The 24,863-nt window shown below is 37.3% G+C and overlaps 2 protein-coding genes across 2 annotated transcripts in view; one reads left to right on the forward strand and one right to left on the reverse strand.

Annotated features, from left to right (window-relative positions):
* Positions 1–1,795, reverse strand: part of FBXO16 (F-box protein 16) — a gene marked incomplete at its 3' end in the record, with an annotated part of 50,991 nt that extends 49,196 nt beyond the window's left edge. The window contains 1 exon segment of the mRNA XM_081269875.1: positions 1,690–1,795.
* Positions 1,796–5,508: 3,713 nt separating this feature from the next.
* FZD3 (frizzled class receptor 3) overlaps positions 5,509–24,863 on the forward strand; it is a 71,621-nt gene continuing 52,266 nt past the window's right edge. The window contains exons 1-2 of the mRNA XM_081268938.1: positions 5,509–5,634; positions 14,906–15,437. Of these exons, the coding sequence (XP_081125064.1) occupies positions 15,249–15,437 (189 nt within the window). The 5' untranslated portion in view covers positions 5,509–5,634; positions 14,906–15,248. The remainder of the gene's footprint in view (positions 5,635–14,905; positions 15,438–24,863) is intronic.

Genomic DNA, 24,863 nt, shown 5'->3' on the forward strand with positions numbered 1-24,863 from the left:
TTTTTAAAGCAGGTATTTTGAATTCTTCTTTGAGAGTCATAAAGATCTTTGAGAATGAGAGCTATGAATCCCCTCCTTAGAAAAATGCCATGAACATAAAATTTTGCTTAGTCTAGGTTAAAAACTCCTGCTCTAAACTGAGAAACTCCCTCTATTCCCACTTTAGGTAGGAAGCAATCTGACTTATTCTGGACACCATTTCTAAATTAGGAGAAAGTAGCTTTTCTCAGTGATGCCCCAAGGGTCTGCACTGGTTGTTTTCTTTCTCCTGGCTCTGGGAAGCTGGAAATCACCTGGACCAAGCTTTCTTCAAAGCAGCTGGAGGTGAGTGTGTTTCTAGGAGGTGGGTCTGGCCAGGGGAAGAGTCCTTTCAATGACAACAGTCCTGCCTCATCTTTCATTATTATGCTTTTCCAATTTTTCCCTTTCCCTTCCATTCCAGAACATGGACAATGTGCATACTTGCAGGCACGCACATTTCAGAGTACAGACTACTGGCTACTATTGAAAAGACAGAAGCTTTTTTTTTTTTTTTTTTTTTTTGTATATAACATCCACAAAAACAATCGTCCTGCTCTGTCAATAAGACAGAGGAAATTATCTCTCCTCCTTCCATAGATAAGTCTTGCTGTTGCTTTTCTTCGTGACCTCTTTTCCCTATAATGGGAATTTGCCTTTAATATTTCTTAGAATAAAAATGTAGAAAGAGGGCCTAGGGGCCTCATGGCCCACGCATGGGTCCAATCCCATGTTTAACAGCCAGGGTGGGTCCACTTCCAATCTGATATCCATAGCCATTTTTCACACCATGGCCGTTATTAACAGTTTCACTAGAGACTTAAGAGGTCTGTCCTAGGCATACAAAGAGTTTCTGCCTTAATAGAGCTCATGATCTACTGTTAGAGAAGTACTTTTTTTTTTTTAATATGAGTGATGTCACTTATGAATTCAAAAACCTTTGTAGGCTCACCAACAAAGATAGAATAGGAAAGTCTGGGTCCACTATGACTGTGCCTCAACTTACATTTTCAGCCTCATCCCTTCCTTCTTTCATGCACTCTGTCCAGACACCAAATACCCAACCACCCTGAGAACACCGAAAAACCCTGGCCCTTCTTACGTGCATCTCTGAGACCGCACATCTGAATCCTAACCACAGCCCTAGTAAATATTTGTTAAATCAATGGAAAGAATGAATACAACAGGGAGGGGGGAAAGTGGTTTGAGGATTAAAATTAGTGGAAATAAATGTACAGTGAAATTTGGAACATTATGAACTGGGTTCTGGGGTAATACTCGGGATTCCCAGCTTTATATTTGGAGTTCACAGAGCAGAATAGGATTGAGTTTCTCTGCTAACACCCAATTCATCCACTGTACACTGTAACATCATTAGGCAATCTCAAATATTATCAGGAGGTTGTCAGGTAATAGGGTATCCGAATTCACCTTATACTCATCTAGTTAAAAACAAAGCAAGCACTCTTAATACGCTGCCAAGAGCTAGTGCTCGACCAGCACGTAATTATTAGTAGTTAATTTCACAAGTATGAAGCATCTGGCACTTGAATTGTAGCTGGAATGTGAGAGGAAAATGTAATCCCCAGGCGCACCGACAAGGCCTGTGGGAGGCCCAAGAGCTCTCCAAGACAGGCTCCATCTTTCCCATGCACTGCCCGCTGCTCTCACCTCTTTCAGCGGGCTCCCTCTTCAAGCCTCTAGTGCTGGGGTTGCCATAGTTGCACTAGGTCAGCTTTTTCTTTGACTCCTTCCAGCCCCCACCCCTCCCTGCTTTCCTAGTCCAATCACCATCTATAAATTCTGTCGCTGGCATCCGGGGTCTCTTAGGCAACAATGTGTGGTCTCTTGATTGGCCGGGACATCCAGGAGGGCTGGCTCCAAAATTGGGCACCGAGATAAAATTAAAAAGTGTGGGCACCAAGCAGGTGGAGCTACGTCGACATCCGGATGCTACGCTGGGCTGGGAAGGTACGCAATTCGGAAACCAGGGGCATGGAAACCTTCATTCAAAACGTGCTGCTGTTGTGTTCCAGATCAGCCCTTACCCACTGAGCATGCCCAGTTATGTTATTCTGTTATTCACTCCCGAGTTCCGAAATGCGAACTCCACTTTGCCAGGTTTTAAGAGTGGCCAGTAGGTAAAATAGGGTTGGAGGAAAACGAATTCGCGTCTGGTTCGATGGAAGAATAGCACCTGCAGCAGGAAATGGGAAGACGTGGGGGAAATTGTCCAACATGCAAACCCACAAGTGCTCCCCCAGCAATTTATATTTATTGGATTATGAATTCAGGCTGAGTGACAGATACACCAGGGAACCAGCAGATGGCATGCCTTAATAACAATAACTCTAAATTTGGAAATCTTAACATCCGGTCTAATTTAATTATTTAAATTTGTTGACTACCTACCTTGTAACAAGGACTGGAGTGAGCATATATGGATTAAAAAAAAGAAATCTAATAAGGAAACTGGAAAAAGCAGTAAATAGCTAATAGAAGGCTCACAGTCCCAGCATCTGTGAGCTGTAGAATACCATGAAGTACCATGAAGTTCAAAATTTTAGAATCAAGCTTCTTTGGCCTAGGCAAAACAGTTGTTATGGGCAGCATTAATCTCCCCTCCCTCAAGCCAAAGCAAACAAACAAAATAACAACTTTCCTGGCTATTTTTGTTTCCTAAAATAATGTACTCTTCTCCAACTCAAAGGAAGTTACAAACCTTATGTTTGTATTGTGTTTCATAGTTTTTAAATAGGTAACATTTGTATGGCTCCCAATTTAAATAGCAGAAAAAGGTAAGTTGAGCTCATGGAGGTGGTTGCTTAATCCAAGTTAACAAAGGATCAGCAAGCGGCCAAACTGAAATTGGAACCCAGGTTGTCTGAATTCCAAGGTAGAGGTTTCCACATGAGCAGGTTGTATGTAAATGAATAAACAAAGTCTTTAGGGGGTGTGAGGGGGCTCCTGGGAGAGGTGTGCCTATGTAATACTAAATTACCATGCATTACCAATTAACATTTATGATTTCAAAACAGGTTCCTCCAGAAGGAGACCAGTTTTAACAATGTTAAGAGTGCAGAGCCTCTATGTGATGCTCCCACATGTTAATTAAAGACTTTCTATTACAACATGGAAGGAAATCGAGATGGGACATAGCATCTCACTTTATCCCTGTTGGATTTGAATATTTTTACCCCTGACAAAAGGTTCCTTTTGTGTCTCCTCTCAACAGAACCTTCTGGGCCTCCTTCTTCCTGCAGCTCATCTGTCTGACTATTGTTCCCCCAAAGGAGAGTGAGTCACACCATTTCTACTGTGTTCATAGTGACACACAGAGAGCTCAATGTCTGTGATTCTTCAACATTGCTTTTACACAGAAGAACTCAATCATTAAAAAAACAAAAACAAAAAACCTTAGACACTTTTTATTTTTTGCCATTATACATGTACTCTTTTTGTTTGTTTGCATTACAATTCTTAATACCTTAGAGACTTTTTCATAAGAAATAACTTATATCTCCATGGAGATTTTTTAAAATGTTAACTTTGGCTTTGTGTGTGTTTAACAAACAAGAAGTCCTTTTGTGTATTTCCAGGTCTCATTCTCCTCTCTGCCTGCCTAGAGACAGTCATGAAATTCATTGTTATGAATGTGTAGCCTCCTTGTTTATTATTATGTACATGTTAGTCTTCATAAATGACATGAATTAACACTAGTTATTTTTTAAGGCATCATCATTTATATATCTTTTTTTAATATTTATTTTTTAGTTTTAGGTGGACACAATATGTTTATTTTATTTTTATGTGGTGCTGAGAATCGAATCCAGTGCCTCACGCATGCTAGGTGAGCGCCCCATCATCATCTATATATCTTGTTGTTTGCTTTTCACCAAATACAAATTTTGGAGGTTTAGTCATGTCTGTACATTCATTTCTACATCATTCGCACCTTCCAATGAGAGCTGTGATGTGTCCTATGCCTGACAGTCTTTACAGGATAATGTGTAAATCAAATAAAAATGCACCTAGCAGCACATCTGCAGAGGTTCCTCAGCCACAGGGATCTGGAAATACACAAAACAGGCATAGAGGTTTTTCCAGCCTTGCCGCCTCACCCTCAGCACAGGTGCTGCTGGCTCCCCAGGACACGCTGGCTTGCCTAGAATCAGCCTAGGACCACTATGTCTTTACAAAAGAAGAAATGTTGCTGTACAATTATGTGTTTATTAGGAGAATGGAAATTGTCGTTGGAGGTCTCATTTATTATGCCAGTTCACAGAGGTTTTGCTGTTATGACGGGCTGGGCCTCCCAGCTAGGTAGGTGCCCCTACCAATGAACTACATCCCCCAAACAGATTACCTTCTGATGGGAAATTATGCCTCAGCTCAACTCTTCAGTGTTTACTTAAAATCTGAACATCTTTTAAGACAATTGTAAAATATACATAAAAGTTATCTGAACCGGTTTTTTTAGGTACACTAGTAGTGTTGAGTACATTCACTTGTGCAACAGGATCAACATTACTAGTCCTGCGTGCTACCAACAGACAAAACGGATGTCCCTGAAGTTTAAGTTGAAGAGGGGTGAGGAGGAAGAAGAGAAAGGTAAAGTGTAATACTAAGAAAAACAGCCACGGCTTTGAATGCCATTAAAACACTGCAAGGGGGGCTGGGGTTGTGGCTCAGCGGTAGTGCGCTGGCCTAGCACTGGGTTCAATCCTGAGCACCACATAAAAATAAATAAATAAATAAAGGTATTGTGCCCAGCTACAACTAAAAAAATATTAAACAACAACAACAAAACACCGTGTGGCTTGGATAAGTCATCTAACCTTTTAGGCGTTTATCTCATCATTTGAAAAACAGAGATTCTCTGTTGGTGATCGCTAAGGGCTTTTTAGTTCTCAAGTCTTCTACAGTAGAAAAAGACAACGGAGACCTTTCCTAAAGAGCAAAAGATGGGGCACAGCACTAGTTAGCCACAAGCTTCACCTGTTTAATAGGGTCTTAGCAAAGACTATGCAAATTACTCCCGGGCCAGTATTCTGTTCCTGTCTGCCACAGTGTGTCAGCCTGGCGGCTGCAACCGACCAGGCGCCCGCCGCTACCTGTGCCCTGTTCCCCCCTCGGTACCGCCACCCGCCTTCGGACCCCCCAGTCCCGAGGTCTGCACCCGGGCGCACAGAGCAGATGTTGGTGTTCTTGCATTGACAGCCTCGCAGGCTTGGGTGCTGGCGAGTCGCGGTGCCGTCGCAGCAGGGGAGGGCGCGCTTTGCAAGGAGGACCGAGCGCCACTCAGAAGACTGCTTCCGTAGTTGGGAACACCACGCCAGTGCGGGACAGCTGCTGGCGTCGTCGCTGAGCTCGAGGCGAACAGCCCGCGCGCGACCAGCTCCGCAGCCGCGCTCCAGAACCGAGGCCCGGCCGAGCGTGCGCGGCGCGCCTGCGCCGTGCGTGCGCGCGCTCTCGCTGCCGGTCCGCGCGCCCCGGCGCTCGCCAAAGCTCGCGGTCGCTCTGAGGCGCGCGCCGGCGGTCCTCGGCCGCTCTGGGTACCTGAGGGACCCTGCGGCCGGCGGCGCAGCCCTTTGGAGCCCGGCGCCCGGATCTGAGGTGAGCCCGCGGCGACGGTCCCCAGGACCGGGTGGGCGGGAAGGGCAGTGGCGAGAGCGCCGGACCAGGAGGCGCCGTGGCGGCGGGGGCTGCTCCGCCAAACCCTGCCGAGGAGCCTCCTGCAGCCCGGCGCCTCCTCTTCAGGGATCGTTATTCTCGTCGCGGCCAAAACAAAAGCCGTGGGCGCCGGGCCGTGGCGGGCGTCGGGGCGGCTTCCTGCGGCCGGCTGGGCCGCGGCGGGCCGGGGTCGCGGCGCGGAGTTTGGGGCTGGGGGCTGAGCCGGGGCTGCCCCGGGAGGCGGTCCACCCGGTCCGCCCCGCGGGCGCCGGGCAACCTGTGCGAGTGGGGACGCGGCGGCTCGCTGCACCCCGCCGCCCCGCGCGGGAGGCCGGCCGGGCGAGCGGCTCCTGCGCCCGGCGCCGCGGGGGCGTCGGCGGGAGGACAATGCGCCCCGCGCCGCCCGCCCGCCCGGCGCGCCGTCGCTCTTGCCCGGCCCCGCTCGCGTGAGCTCGGGGCCGACCTTTCTGTCCCGAGCCGAAAAGTTGCCCCTCCCAGCCACCAGTTTGCAAAGTCTGTGCCCCCCGTGCCTCCCGGGTGCCCCTGGCATGGCTGTGCGTTTGCCCCGGGGTGGGTGCCGCTGGGTCAGGAACACATGGCCTCAGAAATAAAGGCGCCGAGCGAGCGAGCGAGCAGCCTGAAGTGGACTTGTGTCATGCCAGAAACGTAAACATCATCCTAGAGTCCTTTGGTATCTTAGAGTCTGGGGGTCAGCTGCCTCCTCCTGTAAGAGAAAGAGGGCTTTTTCCCTTTTCTTTTTCTAGAAAGGGATTAAAAGAAACAAAAGTGCATGCCATTTTTTTTTTCCAGGCGGAGGAGCAGATATAAACTTGAAAAATATTATGAAGAAGGTCGGGGTTTTATCCACTGTAAAATGAGGGTTTGAATTTTGGCTTCCTTCTGAATTTAGGTCTCTGCAGCAGCAGAGCAGACCAACTGCATGTACAAGTATTCTAACAAAATCTTTTTTTGAAATTGTATTGGGGATTAAACTCAGGGACTCGTACCTGCTAGGCAGGCACTTTCCCAATAACCAACATTCCTAGCCGCCCCCCTTTCTTTTAAAGTTTTTATTTTTTAAGACAGTGTCTAGTTGAGTTGCCCCAGGCTGGCATCCAACTTGTGATCCTCCTGCCTCGGCCTCTGGAGTCGCTGGGATCCCAGGTGTACGATATCACACCTTACTTCAAACAATTTTGTGTTAGAAAAGTGGTTTTGATAGACCTGGAATATTTATAACTGGAATTGAGTTACTTTGCAAAACCAATACATAGGAGAAAGGAAACAAAGACCCAGCTGACATGGAGGATGTTACCTCCCTCCTCAGCTTTTTTTTTTTTTTTTTAATCCCTTAGTGATATGTTGGTCGCATTCTAGGCTGGAAAGAAATAGATAAATCCTTAGTTCTGTTATTATAAAGGAGGTACTCCTGACGATAATACTTCCACCTTTGCTTTTAAGCAAATCAATATAATCCTTTTCCTCCAGGAAACAAAAACATCTACTTGAACTACCAAACCACAGAATAAAGCTAAAAAGATTGTTAGGAATCTTTCAGTTAGGAAAGAAGTAGGTGTAAAAGCTTGACTCTGTGGACTTAAGATAAAATATAAGCAAAAAACAGCCCTTCTCTTATTAGTAAAATAACATGCCCCCCAAGCCTCCAAAGCTTTGAAGCTATTAAGAAAATAAGTAAATTATTAATAATGCCTACCATTATACCTTCTCTTTCTTCTTACTTCTTTTTCCTCATCCACTACTAATCTTTTCTATCTCCATCACTTTCCCAAAGCTGTGACACTGTCCTGTTAATAAAAGGAGAAGAAAGGACCATGGGATCTTAGGTGCTTTCATTCCTTTTCTCATCTTCTACTATATTTCTTTGAGCTTTATTGTGTGCTTTGAGTTATTTAGGTGGATTTTTTTGGAGGGGGGATTTTGTGATTGAGATACTTGAAGTAGTGAGGTTGACAAGAATATAAGAGCCAAGTGCACATTCTTTGTGTAGTATAATGTGAAAGCTTTATCATTGGGGAAGTAGAGAGGTTTTTTTGCTCATAATAGGTTGTCCGTTTCCCACTTGACCTACAGAAAATTATCTACCCAATTTACATTTCATATTAGTTAGTAAAAATATAAAAATTTTATACTCAAAACATCTTGAGCTGTTGGTTCATTGATGTAAGATTGTTATTGACTTTATTTTCTTTAGGAAACAGGAGCCCGAAAACCTCTTTAGTAGGGGAGAATGGCGGCGTTATCCTCAAGGTTTTTGTTTTTTTGTTTTTACCCCCGCCCAAACTCTAGAATTATGGCTGCTTAAAGCTACAGCTCTGTACAAAAAAAAGCAATAAGGCATATTTTTAAAAATGACTTAAAAAATACATACTGGAGGGCTGGGATTGTGGCTCAGTGGTAGAGTGAGGCCCTGGATTCCATCCTCAGCACCACACTAAATAAATAAAAATAAAGATATTGTGTCCATCTACAACTAAAAAAATATTAAAAAAAAATACACACTGGAGAAATTTTTCAGTCTAGATTGGTGAAAAGATGCTCATCCAAGTTTTGAGAAAAGAAAATAAGGTTTTCAGAAGTGGTATTTCTTAAGGGAATGAATAAATGTTTGAAGAGTAACAGCTCTTTACTGGCTAGGAAAGAGTTTTAACTATTGTGACAAAAAGGAATTCCCTCATTTGGCGTTCTAGTTAATTATGCTGAGAACTAGTGAAAGTTTGGTAAACTATTGAAAGTTTGGTGCCCCAAGAAATGCATTGCAAATGAAATATGAGATGAATATAACTGGGCAACTCAGCATAACAAAAAAATCTGATCCCCAAATTTTTTCTTAACTGAAATACTTTTGTAAGCAGGGCATACAAACCATCCAACCTTGCTAAGGAGGAGGAAGCAGGGACTTGATACTTTCTAATGAAAATTCCAAGAATTTTCTGATGAACAGATTTTAATTGCAAAGGAAGCTGGGCTGGAATTTCAACCCTTTTTTTTTTTTTTAGACCAGAATCTATTCATCTTTTAACTTAGTTTATTTTCAGATTAATTTTAAAAGCTCCTATGCTGTCTTCAGTCTTTGCATTTAATAATTTGTAAATGGGACTGCATTTTGGTGCATACCATTTATTTTAATTCTGAATCTTAAATGTATTTGTTTTTCATGGGGATTGAAAAATTAGATTGTTGTAATCAGATGACAAGATGGACTTCAAAAATTAAGTGAAGTAGGTAGGTCAGAAAAGAATATTCACTGTGAGATTAATAGTAATCTACATTCTATGAAAGTAAGAAGCTACATAAACTTTCTAATAAGACAATAAAATCCTTCAGAGAAGAAACTATTATTTAGAGGTAGTCATTGCCAATCCTTGTAATGCATTCTTAGAAAACCTGTCTGAAAGACAATATCTTTCCTTTTCCCATGGTAGCTGTTGTGAATTCAACATTTACTTTGAGACAAACTTTGGATGATATTTCTGAATTAAAAATGAAAAGTTTTACCTGTATTTACAGGGTGTCAGGAAAATGAAATCTAAACCAAGAATGATGAAATGGGTTCCTTTCTGTAAAGAAATTGTTGTTGAAATAGCGTTGCTGAACATAGTCTTTTGTTGCCAGACATCCTTGACATACCCTTAGGGTCCACTTTTCTCATAGTTTCTTCGGGGATTCAGCCTGCTTTCCCTTTCACAGTTGCTACCTCTTGCTTTTCCCACATGAGTTCTTTGGGTATGGCTTTGTTGCCACCCTGGAAGATGGTCTTCCAAAGTTGCATTTATTGCTGTCCTTCAGGACAAATATTTAGCTGATCTTATTTTAAGGGTTTTCTTTTTCCCCATTTTTTTTTATTGGTGCAAAAATTGCTTTATAGCTGCACATAATGATGAGATTTGTTGTTATATATTTGTTCATGCATAAAACATAATAATATAATTTGACCAATATAGAGCTTTTACTTTTTAATCATCAAAAGAAAACTGATAGATAATTGGGGAATATCAGATTCCTGATGTTAACATTCATAAGAATAGGAACACATAGGTTTAAAGTATCTAGTCGTTTCTCTTTTTTTTTCTTTCTTTCTCTCCTCTCACTATGATGGGAGATAATCCCAGGGATTTGTACGTTCTAGACAAGCCCCTATACCTCTAAGCTACATGCCCAACTCTAGTCCTTTTTATTTTCTGATGTAATGTTAACCAAGTAACTTAATAGTTTTCAACATATTTTATATTGTTCTGTGGAGAAGTAAAAATTTCTCTTTTTCCATAGCTAGTTCATGACCAATTATTGTCACAGCATTCACTTTTTCTTTTCTTTTTTGGGGGGTGGGGTGGGGTGGGGTGGGGTGTGCTGGGGTATTGAACCCAAGGGCACTTTACTCACTGAGTTACATCCTTACCCCTTTTGACTTTTAATTTTGAGATAGGGTCTTGCTAAGTTGTTGAAGGTCATGATGAGTTGCTAAGGCTGGCCTTGAATTTGTGATCCTCCTGCCTCAGCCTCCCAATTGCTGGGATTAGAGGCATATACCACCATACCTGGTTTATAGCATTTATTTTTGCCTGGACCTTGATGCCTGAAATTGTTCGCTTGGGTTTTATTAACCCAGTAGGTCCCTTTATTCAATTGAAATGCTACAGATTTCCGAAATTTAAGAATATGATAATATCAGTAAGAAAGCCCTAAACAGCTATTAATGAGTTGCTATATTTTGGCAAGATCTTTTTGGGTCCAGAATCTTCTGTGTCTTATGTCTGGAACTTTAATTTAGAGCTTTTTCATGGATGACCATCCCTTAGGAAAAGTGGCATGCTCGTATAATCCTCATTAGAAGCAGTTATTTCATTATGTTATTGAAGAACAATTTGAAATATGTATGAGAAGTTTTTAATAATGTGTATTCCATTTGGTTTAGTTAATAGGTGATCTGACTTTATTCCAGTGTTGAAAAATAAAAGTTTTGAATCATACTGAATTGAGCATCACATTTTTGCTTATTACCCATAGTAGGACAGGTAGTGTGTACCTTGGCTTATTGCTTTAATTAGCAACCAATAAACTATTCAGCTAGTATTTATTCTTGTCAGCTAGTCAGAACACATTTATAGATTTTGCAGTTAATTATTCCATATATGAAATAATGTAACATGGAGCATTTATATTATTATTTAGGTAAAATTTTTTATTTTTTTTATTTGTTCTAATTAGTTATTCATGACATTAGAATGCATTTTGACATATCATACATAAACGGACTATAACTAATCATTCTTCTGATTGTACATGATATAAAATTACACTGGTCATGTAATCATATATGCTCATTCATTCTACTGTATATTATTTCTAAATAATTGAAATAGTTTTATTATAGTCCATGCACATATTTTTCTAACAAACTGGGTTTTATACGTATATATGTACATGTATATATATGTTTTGTAAACTACTTTTTATTTATTTATTTTTTACTCATTGTCATTATCATGTCAATAAATATAGGTCTATAGGTCTATATTTTTTGTTGGGGAGTGCTAGTGCTGGGGATTTAACATAAGACCTTGCTCATATTAAGCAACATACTGCAGTCAGGCTCTTTATTTTTAGTAACTATATAATATTCTATTATGCAATTATAACATAATTTATTTGGTTAATTCCTTTTTTTTTTTGAGAGAGAATTTTTAATATTTATTTATTTAGTTTTCGGCGGACACAACATCTTTGTTTGTACATAGTGCTGAGGATCGAACCCAGGCCACACGCATGCCAGGCGAGTGCACTACCACTTGAGCCACATCCCCAGCCCTTGGTTAATTCCTTATTGGTAGACTCTAAGGTTGTTTACTTTTAATACCTTTGTTTTATTTATTTATTTTTATGCAGTGCTGAGGATCAAATCCAGGCCCTCACACGCTCTAGGCAAGCGCTCTACCGCTGAGCCACAACCCCAGCCCCTGTTTACAGTTTTTTGTTGTAAACAATGTTATGATAAAAGTTAATTTTGCATCGATTTTGCATCGTGCACTCGTGTGTTTGGGGTTTTTTTTTTTTTTTTGGTACCAGGGATTGAACTCCGGGTACTTAATCACTGGGCCATATCCCCAGCCCTATTTGTATTTTATTAGAGACCTCTCACTGAGTTCCTTAGCGCCTCGCCAGTTACTGAGGCTGACTTTGAACTTGTGATTCTCCTGTCTCAGCCTCTTGAGCCACTGGGATTATAGGCATGTGCCGCCATGCTCAGTTTATTATACTCATGTGTTTATCTTCTTAGAATAAATTATAAAATAGATTTGCTGGATCAAATTATGCACATTTTAAGTACTTTTAATATAAGTAGTCATTTCTTAAAGTGTCAACTAATTTACATTGCTTTTGAAAGTAGTTGAAAATTTCTTTTCCTTATACTCTCTCCTGTATTGTGTTTATTTTTGCCCATTTGATTAACAAAAAACATTATCTTATGCTTGCATTCTTTATTATTAATGTATTAATGTAATGAAAATTCTTTACTAAGATCTTTAATCTACCTATTTTCTTTTTTCTCACTGCATTCCACTGTTCCCTCCACCCCTTTGTAATAATCATGAACTACAGTCTTACCATATTAAGATTATTGTCTTTCTGTAGTTTTAAAGATTTGCAAAAGTATTTTGAAACTGGGTGCAGTGGTGCATCCCTGTAATCCCAGCTATTCGAAGGCTGAGGCGAGAAGATCACAAGTTCAAGGCCAGCCTGGACAATTTAGGGGGACACTGTCTCAAAATAAAAATTTTTAAGAAATTTTTTTTCAGTAATAATGCCCCTGGATTTAATACCTAGTACTAAAAACTAAAATCTATAAGTTAAAAAATAAAAGAAATTCTAAAAAGCATTTTTATGTAAGTGATTTGGACATTGTAATACATAAGGAAACACATAAGCCCACATGAAGCTGGGCTGGGATTGTGGCTCAGTGGTAGAGCACTTGCCTAGCATGTGTGAGGCACTGGCTTCGATTCTCAGCACCACATAAAAATAAATAAGGGAATGTGTCCATCTACAACTAAAAAAATATTTTAAAAAAGAAGAAGAAGGTCAGAAGCATCACTTAAAAGTAAGGCAAAAGGAATAATTGAGAAGAAATCAAGTAAAATAAATGAAGTAAATAGAAGAATAAGGACGTGTTTCATGTGGTTTTAAAAATGCAAAAAGGTATTAGCTTAATTTCTTCCTCAAATTTTATGTAATTAGTCTTCTTTTAACCATATGAACCCATAAATGCTTGAAAAAGAGACTAGTTTAAATGAAATGTTGAAATTCTTGGTTTTGTAGTATTCATAGCCAATAGGGAGTAATGTTCCCTTAATTTTCTTTTTTACTTACAAGTAGATAAACATGCTGCACAGGCAATAAACTACAAAGACTGAACTTACATAGATGTTTTAATCTATAATCAAATAAAGCTTTCAACAATTATTTGACAATTAATAATATGCATAATCAGTACCATGCTGTGAGGTAATTAAGCTTAAACATGTTTTTATGTTTAATATCAGTTTTTCTGAAGCCAGATCTCAACATTTCTGGGATTATCTTAAAGGAGAGAAAGGAAAAAAAAAAAAAAGACCAAGAATCTGTCACAGAAATCTCTGGCTTAAAGTATAAGGAGATTTAGACTTTTTGAGCAGGACCATAAATAACCTTAGTCTTTCTAATTCTGGAGACCAAAGACTTCCTTTTCCCTTCCATCATTTAAGACCATCTTCTAGAAATTTGGAAGATTGAGCCACTGTTTTGTTTTCTCCAAATACTTTTCTACCTGGAGCTGGGGATACAGAGGTCCCAGTCATTGATAATCAGTGCTGAAGGACAAATTCTTTCACTGTTCAAGCTAAGCTGGTTTTTAGGTCTCAAGTTGTAAGCTCTCATGGCTATCTGAGTTAGTATTTTAGTTGTCCTGTTAACCTGAGTCTCTAGGAATATCTGAATCTGAATTTCTCATCTTTTCTTTTCTTTTTTTTTTAGAATTATGATCAGCATTTATTGAATACTATTGATGTATTTCTCATCTTTTCTTAACTTTGGCCGCCTATAAGAAACACAAGAATATCCAGTGCATAAGAAACAAAATTTAATGAAAACAAAGTTAGCATCATTGCTAAACCAAATCAAATGTGAATAGCTTAGAATATGCTTTTTTCATACCACACTTGCTCCATGCACATTCTTTTCAGCACCAGTTGAGCATCACATGTATTGTCACCTTGGGAAAGTAGAGGCAAAGTCAAGAGATTCTAAAGCTCAGTGGAAAGGATAACTGGGAATCATTCCTATTTTAGGGATGATTTCTGTTCTCTGGAGCCTGGCTGTGTGTAATGGTTGTTCATTAAATGTTTGTAATTCAAGGTCTGTATCTCTGGTTTTAAATTTTTGTGCTATCTAAAAAGATGATATAGTGTTGAGAAAATTACTCATATTACTTTTAGAACCTTCTGTTTGTCAGTTCATTATTGGTTGATAGAAGTAGCATCTCGATCAACTGTAATTCAGTAATAAAAATACCTAATGTTTTATAATGTTTTACTATTTATAAAGTACTTTTGCATACATTATCTCATAATTCACTCATATATCATCTTGTAAGAAAAGTGGTGGTGGAACATTTCCAAGAAGAAAAATTATGGGTTCATAGAAGTTAAATGATATGTTATGGTCACACAGCTATAAGAGGCTTAAATTTATCTTTTGTTTTATTTTTCAAATCTTTCACAGATCCCTTCTGCCAAATCAGTTCATGTAAAAACTGTACTATTAATGATTAAAACACATAATAAATTTTAAATTCAATTATTTAGGTTACAACAAATGTTTAAGTAAAACTTAGGACAAAAGCATAAGAATTTTTTAAAGTGAATCCGTTATATCTTGACAAATGAAAGATTGCCTCCGTGGACAAGAAGGTAAACCATGTGTTTCTATAAGCAACTGAAGGAAGAAAATCAAATTTGTTTGTTAAATGCTATTTAAGGACAGTTTTAGCATATCTATAGCACAAATGATAAAGTAGAAAAACTATATTGTATTTTTGTGAGGTACCCATGATTTTATCTATTAGATCAGTATGATGTCTCATCAAACATTTTAATGTTAAGTGCACAATATTTTGAGAGGAAATGACTAATTTCTCCCATTTTTTAAATAATTCTTTCAGATATTTCAATCAAAGGAAGAAATAGCTCTTCTCCTAAGATGGAATCTGTGATTTGGGAATGTGGTTGATCAACTTGATATGTTGGCCAAATGTGCCCTATGTAATAAAACGAAAAGAAGAGACAAGATGATGTCATTTGCCCGTGTTGTGAAACCAAAAACAAATGCCTTTTGTGAGACCAAGCTAACAAACCTCTGATGGTACAAAGAGTATTTAACTTTTGAAGAACTTAACAGTAAGATATAGAAGAAGTACTTTCAAGCTGAGACCTGCAGGTGTATATTGATCTAAAATACATACTGAGTAGGCCTAATCATCTGAATTTCATTCAGATCAAGGAAGAATGGCTATGAGTTGGATGGTCTTCTCTCTTTGGCTCTTGACTATGTTTGTGGGGCATATAAGTGGGCACAGTTTGTTTTCTTGTGAACCTATTACGTTGAGGATGTGCCAGGATTTGCCTTATAACACTACCTTCATGCCTAACCTTCTGAATCATTATGACCAACAGACAGCAGCTTTAGCAATGGAGGTAAGACTTGATCTATCCTTTAACATATCTCAGAAAATGATATTACCCTGTCATCTAATGTGTTTGATGAATAATAGGAAAATATGCTATTTTAAACTATTTCATGTGCATATAAAAATTTATAAATTTTGGTTCAGTCTGATGGATTGAAGAATTCCTATATAGGAATGCTACTCCAGATTTACTTTCCAGACATTATACTTTTACAAAGAAATTTGAAACACTAGAATATGGGAGATAATAGTCATTCAGAAGTTTAAAATTGTCTAAGTTATAACATGATTACATCCCTCTTATCATCCCTCTTATTTGGCTAATAAAAACTTCAGATAAAGAGCATATTATAATAACATGCATAGTTAAGTCATTAAGTATTGAATATAATGTGATTTTTTTTTTAAAGAATGAGTTCTTTTGTTCTGCCTTTAAACTTAACAATCTTTGAGTTTTTTAAAATATTCAAGATGATTTCCTGGTCATACCGTGTTCATATCAGTGTAAGAACAACTCTCAAATAAAAAAAAATTTGTTATATGGATTTTCTGTTATTGATTTCTCAGATTTTATGAGAAGTTTTTGTCTTATTTGAAATTTTTAATAGTAATTTTTAGGCACTTCTTAATGATTTTACTTTAGAAACTGACAAATTAATGGTTTTAGTTAATGATAGGTTTAAATATGTGTTTGTGACTCTGTAATGGTTTTAGAATTGAGGACACAGATATATGTGCCAGGTAAGAACTGGGAGGCAGTAAACAGTGGTGGTAAGGAGCTTTGGAGTTAGACAACATAGGTTTGAATTATAGCTTCACTACTTTCTAGCAATGTTACAAGTTAATATGAATTTTCCCACCATAGTTTCTTTCTTTATAAAATAAGATCACACAGGCTTTTGTAATGTAAAATAAAAATACATCTATAAAGTACTGTAAGTACTCTGATAGTTTTTGCCAATTTTCCATATTATCATATTAATATGCTATATAGATAGTATAATTTAGAGAGAATGTCTTATACTTTTGCCTTTAATCCATTTGCACTGTGCTTTTAGCAAATGCAGCGTACACGTTTTGGAATTTTTCATTGTATAATAAAAGTCAAATGTTATTTCAAAGTAGATTAAAATAAATCTGGGAAATTTTGTAGATTATTATTCATAGATTTTGCAGTGTGAGGGGCATCTCTTATATATTCGAAATACTTGAAGATGTTTTAGAAAATATTTTCTGCTCTTCCTCTGACTACACAGGTCTAACTGGTGAACAGAGAGATTTGGTATAGATTGTCAGGTTAGGTTATGTGACAAGGGGGTATTGGTTAAATACAGAAAATTAGCTCCAGCCATGGTAGTCTTTGTTATGTATTAAAGTTATTGATTTTTCTCCCCAAAAAATTGAGTTAGAAATACCTTTGTTTCTAGTATCATTGTAAGTTATAACTTTTGTAAAGCAAATAGGGTAGTAAGAAACTAGGCATGAAGCTGTTTTTTTTTTTTCTTATTTATTTTTTAGATGTTGGTAGACCTTTATTTTATTCATTTATTTATATGCTGTGCTGAGAATTGAACCCAGTGCCTCATACGTGCTAGGCAAGAGCTCTACTACTGAGCCACAACCCTAGCCCCTAGCTTTTATACTAACTTGCGTTCAACTTTTAGCTCTGCTGTGCAGTAAGCTTAAGACTTTGGACAAGTTACTAAACATTCTTGAACCTTGTTTTCTTAATATGTGAAAGGCAATAATAACACCTGTGATTTATGAAGTAGCACAACACCTAGTACACAATAGGTGATCTGCAAATGTTAATTCTATTCCAAATTCTTTTTCTAAATGAACTTGTATCTTTAGTTGTAGGTTCATGGGGCATTCATAATGATGGTCTGGTAGGCGTTCTCTACCTCTTCTCACATATGCTCAAAAAAGTCTAGATATTTTGTGGGCAATGGATGCCTCTGTTTGAATTTCAAACTACATTTTGCAGTGTGAGGAGAGCTCCTAAGGGGGCAGTAGTTTCTGAGAGAGAAAGTTTCCAATGATTTGAAGCAGTGTTGGAGATACTTGCTTATTGCATGGTTGTCATATTAGGATCATGATGCCCCTAATAGGAAGAAAGGAATCCTGAAACAGTTTAAGAGTGTAAAGTTTCTGTAATAGCAAAAGACATGGAAACTCATTGGACAGCACGACATGTACATAGCTGCTGATGACACCTCTTCATCTCTCTCTCTGCTGATCTTGGAACTTTGGATATGTCTGCTAGCTTTTACCAGGAGCAAGTAATTAGAGCAAACAGTCCCAGCTCACTGGAGACTAGATAAACTGAAAGATAGTTCCCTAGCTATAGCATTAGCAAGCCCAGGCTTTAAGCCCATCTGGAACAGTAAGCTAGGCATACCAAGAATGAGAGAAATTACAAAATCTGAATTATTTTAGATTTGATTATTCACAAGAGGTTGGATCTTCTCACATTGTATAAATGGATTCCTAATCTGTACTTTCTTTCAGTTGAAAGTGGGACATAGTTAAATAGGGTTAAGTATCAACCCATTAAATTGAAATTGATTATAAGTACCAAATGAGATATATGAAAATTATTTTTTAAAATAGCAGTGCCTACCCAGAAGATGAAAGCATGATAGATGTTCACAAGTTAACTCTCATTTTTTCTCCTAGCCTTATTATTCTCTTCAGAAGCTGTTCATCACAATTGCACAGAATGTCTTAGCATTACTTGAACCTACCAAGTTTTTGTAAATGCTGTCTTTGCCATGAAGGCTATTCCAGTATTCCTATTGGTGATCTCTCACTTACTTTTCAAAACCTGGTTTTGTTGTTGCTTCTTTGAAACCTAGGATATTCAAAGTCTATGGCTCTTTCCTCCACACTTACCAGTATGCTTTATATGTACCCCTGTTCTGATGTGTGCATTATTATGTTAGAATTTTTTATATTTTTATTCTTCCTAGTAGAATTTCAACTTCATGGAAGCAGAGCTTGTCCATGTTCATCTTTCTATCTCTAGTATTTAATATAGAGACTTACACATAGTAAATGCTTAACGTAGAGCCTCACACATAATAGATGCTAAATAAATGTTTGAATTAATTTCACGGTAAATCCTTTAGAGGTGACGGTGGTCAAGATTGTGTTGTACTTAAACTCTTAATCTTATGGGGTTAGAAATAGTAGTTTGGTGGGAATGGTGATGTTATTATAATACTAAGTTACTACATGTTTGTGAACACTAGTATGTCACTTTTTCTTATTTTTCAAAGTGACTTGAAGCTTTCAGCATTATGTTTGCATTTATAACTGGTATAATTAAATAAAGGAACAACAGAACAGAATTTTCCCTTCCCTAGGCTTATGTCAAAATTCTTTTGTACTCAATTCACTGTTTAGAGTCAGTGGTGGACTGGGGTTGTGGCTCAGTGGTAGAGTGCTTACTTTGCATATGTGAGGCACTAAGTTCAATTTTCTAAATAAAGGTATTGAGCCCATCTACAACTAAAAAAATGTTTTTTAAAAAAAGAGTCAATGGGGCCTGGGGATGTGGCTCAAGCGGTATCGCGCTCTCCTGGCATGCTTGCGACCCAGGTTCAATCCTCAGCACCACATACAAAGAAAGATATTGTGTCTGCCGGAAACTAAAAAATAAATATTAAAAAAAAAAAGAGTCAATGGTAGGGCTGGGGATGTGGCTCAAGCATCACATACAAACAAAGATGTTGTGTCCACCAAAAACTAAAAAAATAAATATTAAAATATTAAAATTCTCTTAAAAAAAAAAGAGTCAATGGTAGAGGCTGGGTTTATAGCTCAGTGGTAGACTGCTTGCCTAGCAATCGCAAGGTCCTGGATTCAATCCTCAGCACCACATAAAAATAAATAAATAAAAATGTTATGTCCATCTACAACTAAAAAAATATTAAAAGAAGAAGAAGAAGAAGGAAGAAAAGTCAATGGTAGCCAGGTTGAGGGGTGCCTTTAATCCCAGTAGTTTAGGATGCCTCAGCAACTTAAGAGAGGTCCTAAACAATTTATTGAGATCTTCTCTCAAAATAATTTTATAATGAGGTCTGAGGATGTGGCTCAGTGTTGAAGAGCTTCTGGGTTCAGTCCCTGGTACCAAAAAAAAAAAAAAAAAACCAAGTGTGTGTATCATTCTGGTTTTGTTGAAAAAAGTATATTCATGTTCATGTAGAGTAAGTGATCTGGTAGGATTTCCATTAAGACAACTGTGGTTATTTCTGAATTAACAGTTTGTGTTTGCTATGTTCTTCATTTAATGTTTGTATTTTCTTTTTCTTTCTTTTTCATTTTTCAGTATTGGAGATTTTACCCAAGGCCTCATGCATGCTAGGCAAATGCTCTACCACTGAGTTACAGCCCTACCCTGTAGTGGCTTTTTCTTATTTTTCTGTATGAAACACATTGTGCTTCCCCATCTCCACCCCACCACTACACAGTTGGTGCTGGAGATTGAACCAAGGGCCTAGTACAGGCTAATAAACATGTGCTCTACTACTTAATTTCACCCCTAGCCCATACATTGTGCTTTTAAAACACTAATATTAGTAAGGACGTTTTAGTTTTAAAATTTTGAACTGTCCTGTTTTGTTCCTCTTTCAGGGCAGCTCCTAAGACATAGTATTCATTAAATATATTTTGATTGAATGACTGTAGTGTAAGGAAGAACTTGGTGTTACAAAAGGCATGAAGTGCTTTAAAAGAGAAGGATCATGTGGAGGCTTTAAGTTGTAGATGTTCAATTGGACTTTAAAATTCAGATAGGGTTTTTTGTTTATTTTTTAAGAGACTAGTATAACGTACCTCATGTAACAATAATTCTGGGTATTCTGGGCATTCTGGGCAAGCACTCTATCTCTGAGCTACATTCCTTAACTCTGAAGGGTCTTTAGAAGCCTGTTTTGTGATCAGAGTAAACCAACCAGAATGAAGTCGTTTCTAAATTGAAAAAATGTACTCACAAGTAGTGGAGAATTATTTGCACCTTATTTTAGGGGGAAAAAATCAGCTTTTGAACATTTTTATTCATTTTTTTAGTGTGACAAATCAGTTTAAAGGAATTACCTTAAAAATAATTTGCCTGGGCTGGGATTGTGGCTCAGCGGTAGAGCGCTTGCCTCGCACGTGCGAGACCCTGGGTTTGATCCTCAGCACCACATACAAAAATAAACAAGTGAAATAAAGGTATTATGTCCAACTACAACTAAAAAATAAATATTAAAAAAAATTTCCTTATTTTTATTTTATTTTTATCTATATTGGTACTGGGTATCAAATCCAGGGGTGCTTTACTTAACCACTCAGCTACATCCCCAGCACTATTTATTTTTTTATTTTGAAATGGTGTCTTGCTAAGTTGGTGAGGGTTTTGCTGAGTTGTTGAAGCTGCCCTTGACCTTGGGATCTTCCTGACTCAGCCTCCTGAGACTATGGGATTATAGATATACACCACTGTCTCCAGCAAAAATACTTGTTTTAAATTAAATTATTAGGGCTGGGGATGTGGCTCAGCGCTAGCGCTCGCCTGGTATGCGTGCGGCCCAGGTTCGATCCTCAGCACCACATACAAACAAAGATGTTGTGTCCGCCGATAACTAAAAAATAAAATATTTAAAAAAATTCTCTCTCTCTCTCCCCCCCTCTCTTTAAAAAAAAATAATAAATTATTAGAAGTAGTGAAATTCGGTTTGCAAAGTTTTATTTTTAAGACATGCCATATGGGCTGGGGATGTGGCTCCAGCGGTAGCGTGCTCGCCTGGCATGCATGCGGCCCGGATTCGATCCTCAGCACCACATACAAACAAAGATGTTGTGTCTACCGAAAAACTAAAAAATAAATATTAAAATTCTCTCTTTAAAAAAAAACCCTATTAATTGATTAACTAATGGGCTGGGGATAAATCTATATATAAAAAAAGACATGCCATAATTTAGGATTCTCCATGATATTAGAAATATTAAAAGTTTACTTCCTAAAAAAAGTCAAATTTATGGACTGAGTATGAAGGTGAATAGGTTCCTGTGATAGTGGTGAATTCTACAAACCAACTCACTGAAAGACTTTTGGAAAGTACTTACACACTGTCATAGGACACTTAAAAATTAAGGTTAGGAAAAAAAAATCTAAGATTAGAGGATTATTTTGTAGATGCAAATTAATAAAGTTTTAGACCTTTTTTCATTAGAGACTATTGTTCCAGAAAGGGAGTTTTTAAGCTTTTATTTTATTTGCTTAAAGTCATTCTAAAAAGTTGTTTTTAAATAATTTCTTACTCTAATTTGAATCTGAAATAGCTATGAATACCATTTTTTAATTTTCAAGGCAATTCCACATTCGGTTTCTCAGTTAGTGAATTTAGACATAATATTCCCAAACCCAGTAGGGTGCAGTTTCCATGGTTACCATACCCTTTGTAAAGTGACAAAGGTTGGAATTCTGATTCTCTTGAGTCAAATTTTGGCCTTTGACTCTGTCCCCTTTTCACACCCCTTCCTAAGCTTGGGTTGTTGCTATGCTTGGAGGTTTGTCAGCTAGCAGGTTCCTATGGTAACAGGAATGGAAATTTGAAAGAAGAATGAATGGGAGCACAAAGGCTTGGTTGATTTGAATTTGAACAAAGAATGCAAGGTTCCATGTAGTGCACCTTTGTTGTAGAAACCAGAAATTTAATTTTAGAAAGTTACTTTCCAGTTTGTAAACTTCTTATACTCTGGTCTTGATTTAGTGAACAAAAGTATTACTGTTTAGGGAAATAGTAAGAACCTTTAAAATTCAATCAGCTAAAGTTCTCTTTTTCTACTTCATAGAACTTTAATAGTATTCTTTATGTTATGTACTTGTTATTGACTTTTAAGTGTCCAGGTTGCCAATTTAATTTTGATTTTGTTGTGGTTTAAAATTGTTGGTAAAGTTAAAATCAAGGCAATTTGCTTATTTGAAAAGTATTAATTTTGATTTGTTTTTATATAAGCTTTGTTGAGGTGTGTACAAGATAAGCTGCACTCTTAAAGTGTTCACTTCCATGAGTTTTTGACCAAGCATGTGATACCACCACCACAAAGTACAGAACATTTCTGCCACGTCAAAAGCTTCCTTATGTTCCTTTGTAGTCCATCCTTCTTTCTGCTCACTGTTCCAAAGCAAATCAGTGATCTGTTTTCTGTCATTATGAATTAGTTTTCATTTTCTAGAGTTTTATATAAATGGAATTATAGCATCTACATTTTTATGTCTTGTTTCTTTTACCCAGCATTACGATTTTGAGATTTATGTTTTGTTTTGCTTTTTAAGAGAAAACTAAAACGTAAGTAGAACAAATTGGTTAAGTATAAGGACTGGATAAGAATGCCAAAGTTTCTATGCCTTATTTTCTACATGTGTATCATAGAATGAGATTAGTTTTAATAGTATCCCTTATGGAATTGTAAGAAAAAGAGAACTTTAGCTGATTGATTTGAAATGAGGTAACGCGTATAAGGCTTTTTCAGCAATTCCTGTCCTACAGTGTCAATAAATGCTAAGATACAGCCAAAAGTACTTTAAGCTAGTAATTAGCAAAAGCATAAACTCGTAGCTTTAGGCTCAATGCATACAGCACAAAATAGTCATTTATGGCAATTTTGTAATTCATGATGGGGTTCCCAGATGGAAGTTTGGTTAACATATTAACGTCATGATATCTTATTGTTTGATATTTTACAAATTGGTAGTACCAAACAAGTTGAAGACTGAAATCATACATGTGCATAAGTATATGAATTATGTACATATATTAGCATGTGAATGTAATGTTTCTTCAACTTTTAATTTTGAAATAATTTTGGATTCACCAGAAGTTGCAAAAAATAGTACAGACATTCTGTGTACCCTTGTCTGTTTCCTGCCCCATTCTTACCATTTTATGTAACTATAATATACTATCAAAACCAGGAAATTGATTCTGTTTATAGACCTTATCACATTTCATCAGTTTTTAGGTGTTTTTATTGTCTGTGTATAATTGTGTGTGTGTACATGTACAGCTCTGGTCATTATCATTTTAGCACATGCATAGATTTCTGTAACTACTGCTAAGATATAGAGTGTTCTGTCACCTCCAAGGAACACTCTCGTGCTTCCTCTTTTTTCTTCCCCTTTACTAATCCCATCAACCATTAATCTGTTCTTCCTCTCTAAATTTTGTCATATCAAGAATGTTGTATACTTGTGTCTTGGACCGTTTTGTGCTGCTATAACAGAGACTAAGTAATTTGAGTCTTCTTGCTATGTTTATGCCATGGCTGAAGTGGAAGGTCAAAAAGGGGCAGTGAGAGAACAGGTACACACGCATTTGTGAAAGGGGGTCAAACTCATTCTTTTATAAGGAACCGGTCCTGCAATAACTTAACAGTAACAGCATAAATCCTTTCATGAGGCAGAACGTGCAGAGCCTACTCACCTCTTAAAAGGACCAGGTCTTAATCCTGTAATAGTGATAATTTTCTAGCATGCTTTTTGGAGATCACATTCAAAGGATGTCTTTTGAGATTGGCTTCTTTCTCTTAGTATAATGCTTTTTATATCCATTCAAGTTGTTACATGTCTCAAGTTTTTGCTTTTAATTGCTGAATAGTATTCCATTTTACAGATGTGCCACAATTAGTTTAACCATTTACCCACTGAAGGACACTTGGGTTGTTTCTGGCAGTTTGCTATTGCAAATAAAGCTGCAATGAATATTTGTGGACAAGTTTTTGTATGAACATAACTTTTCATTTCTCTGGGAAATGCTCAGGAATATGATTGCTGGATTGTATGGTAAGCATATGTTTGGGTTTTTAAGAAATTGTTTTAACTGTTTTCCTTAGTGGTCATAACATTTTACATTCCCATCAGTAATATATGAGAGATCTGCTTTCTTTCCACTATTTGGTATTATAACTAATTTTTAAAAATTTCCTCGTAATAATATATCATGTGGTTTTAATTTGCATTACTCCAATGTCTAATAAAACTAAACATATCTAGGTGTTTATATGTCATTCATATATCTATCTTTTGCTCATTTTCCAAGTGGATCTTTTTTTTTTTTAAATTTGAGTCTTGAGGGTTCTTTATATATTCTGTGTACAAATCTTTGCTATCATATGAGATTTGGAAATAGTTTATTCCAGTTCATAACTTGCCTTTTCATCCTTTTAACATGGTCTTTAGGAGAATAAAAGTTTTCAATTCAAATGAAGGTCCAGTCTACCAAATTTTTTTTAAAATTATGAATTGTGGTTTTTTGGTTTCTAAGAACCTTTCACCTTCCCCTAGGTCTTGAAGATTTTCTCTTTTTGAAAAAAATTTTTATAGTTTCATAGTGAAATCTGTGATAAATTTTAAGTTAAGTCAGGCGTGGTGCATGCTAATAAT

The sequence above is a fragment of the Spermophilus citellus genome (genome assembly GCF_964194105.1).
Source record: "Spermophilus citellus genome assembly, chromosome: 16".
NCBI lineage: Eukaryota > Metazoa > Chordata > Mammalia > Rodentia > Sciuridae > Spermophilus > Spermophilus citellus.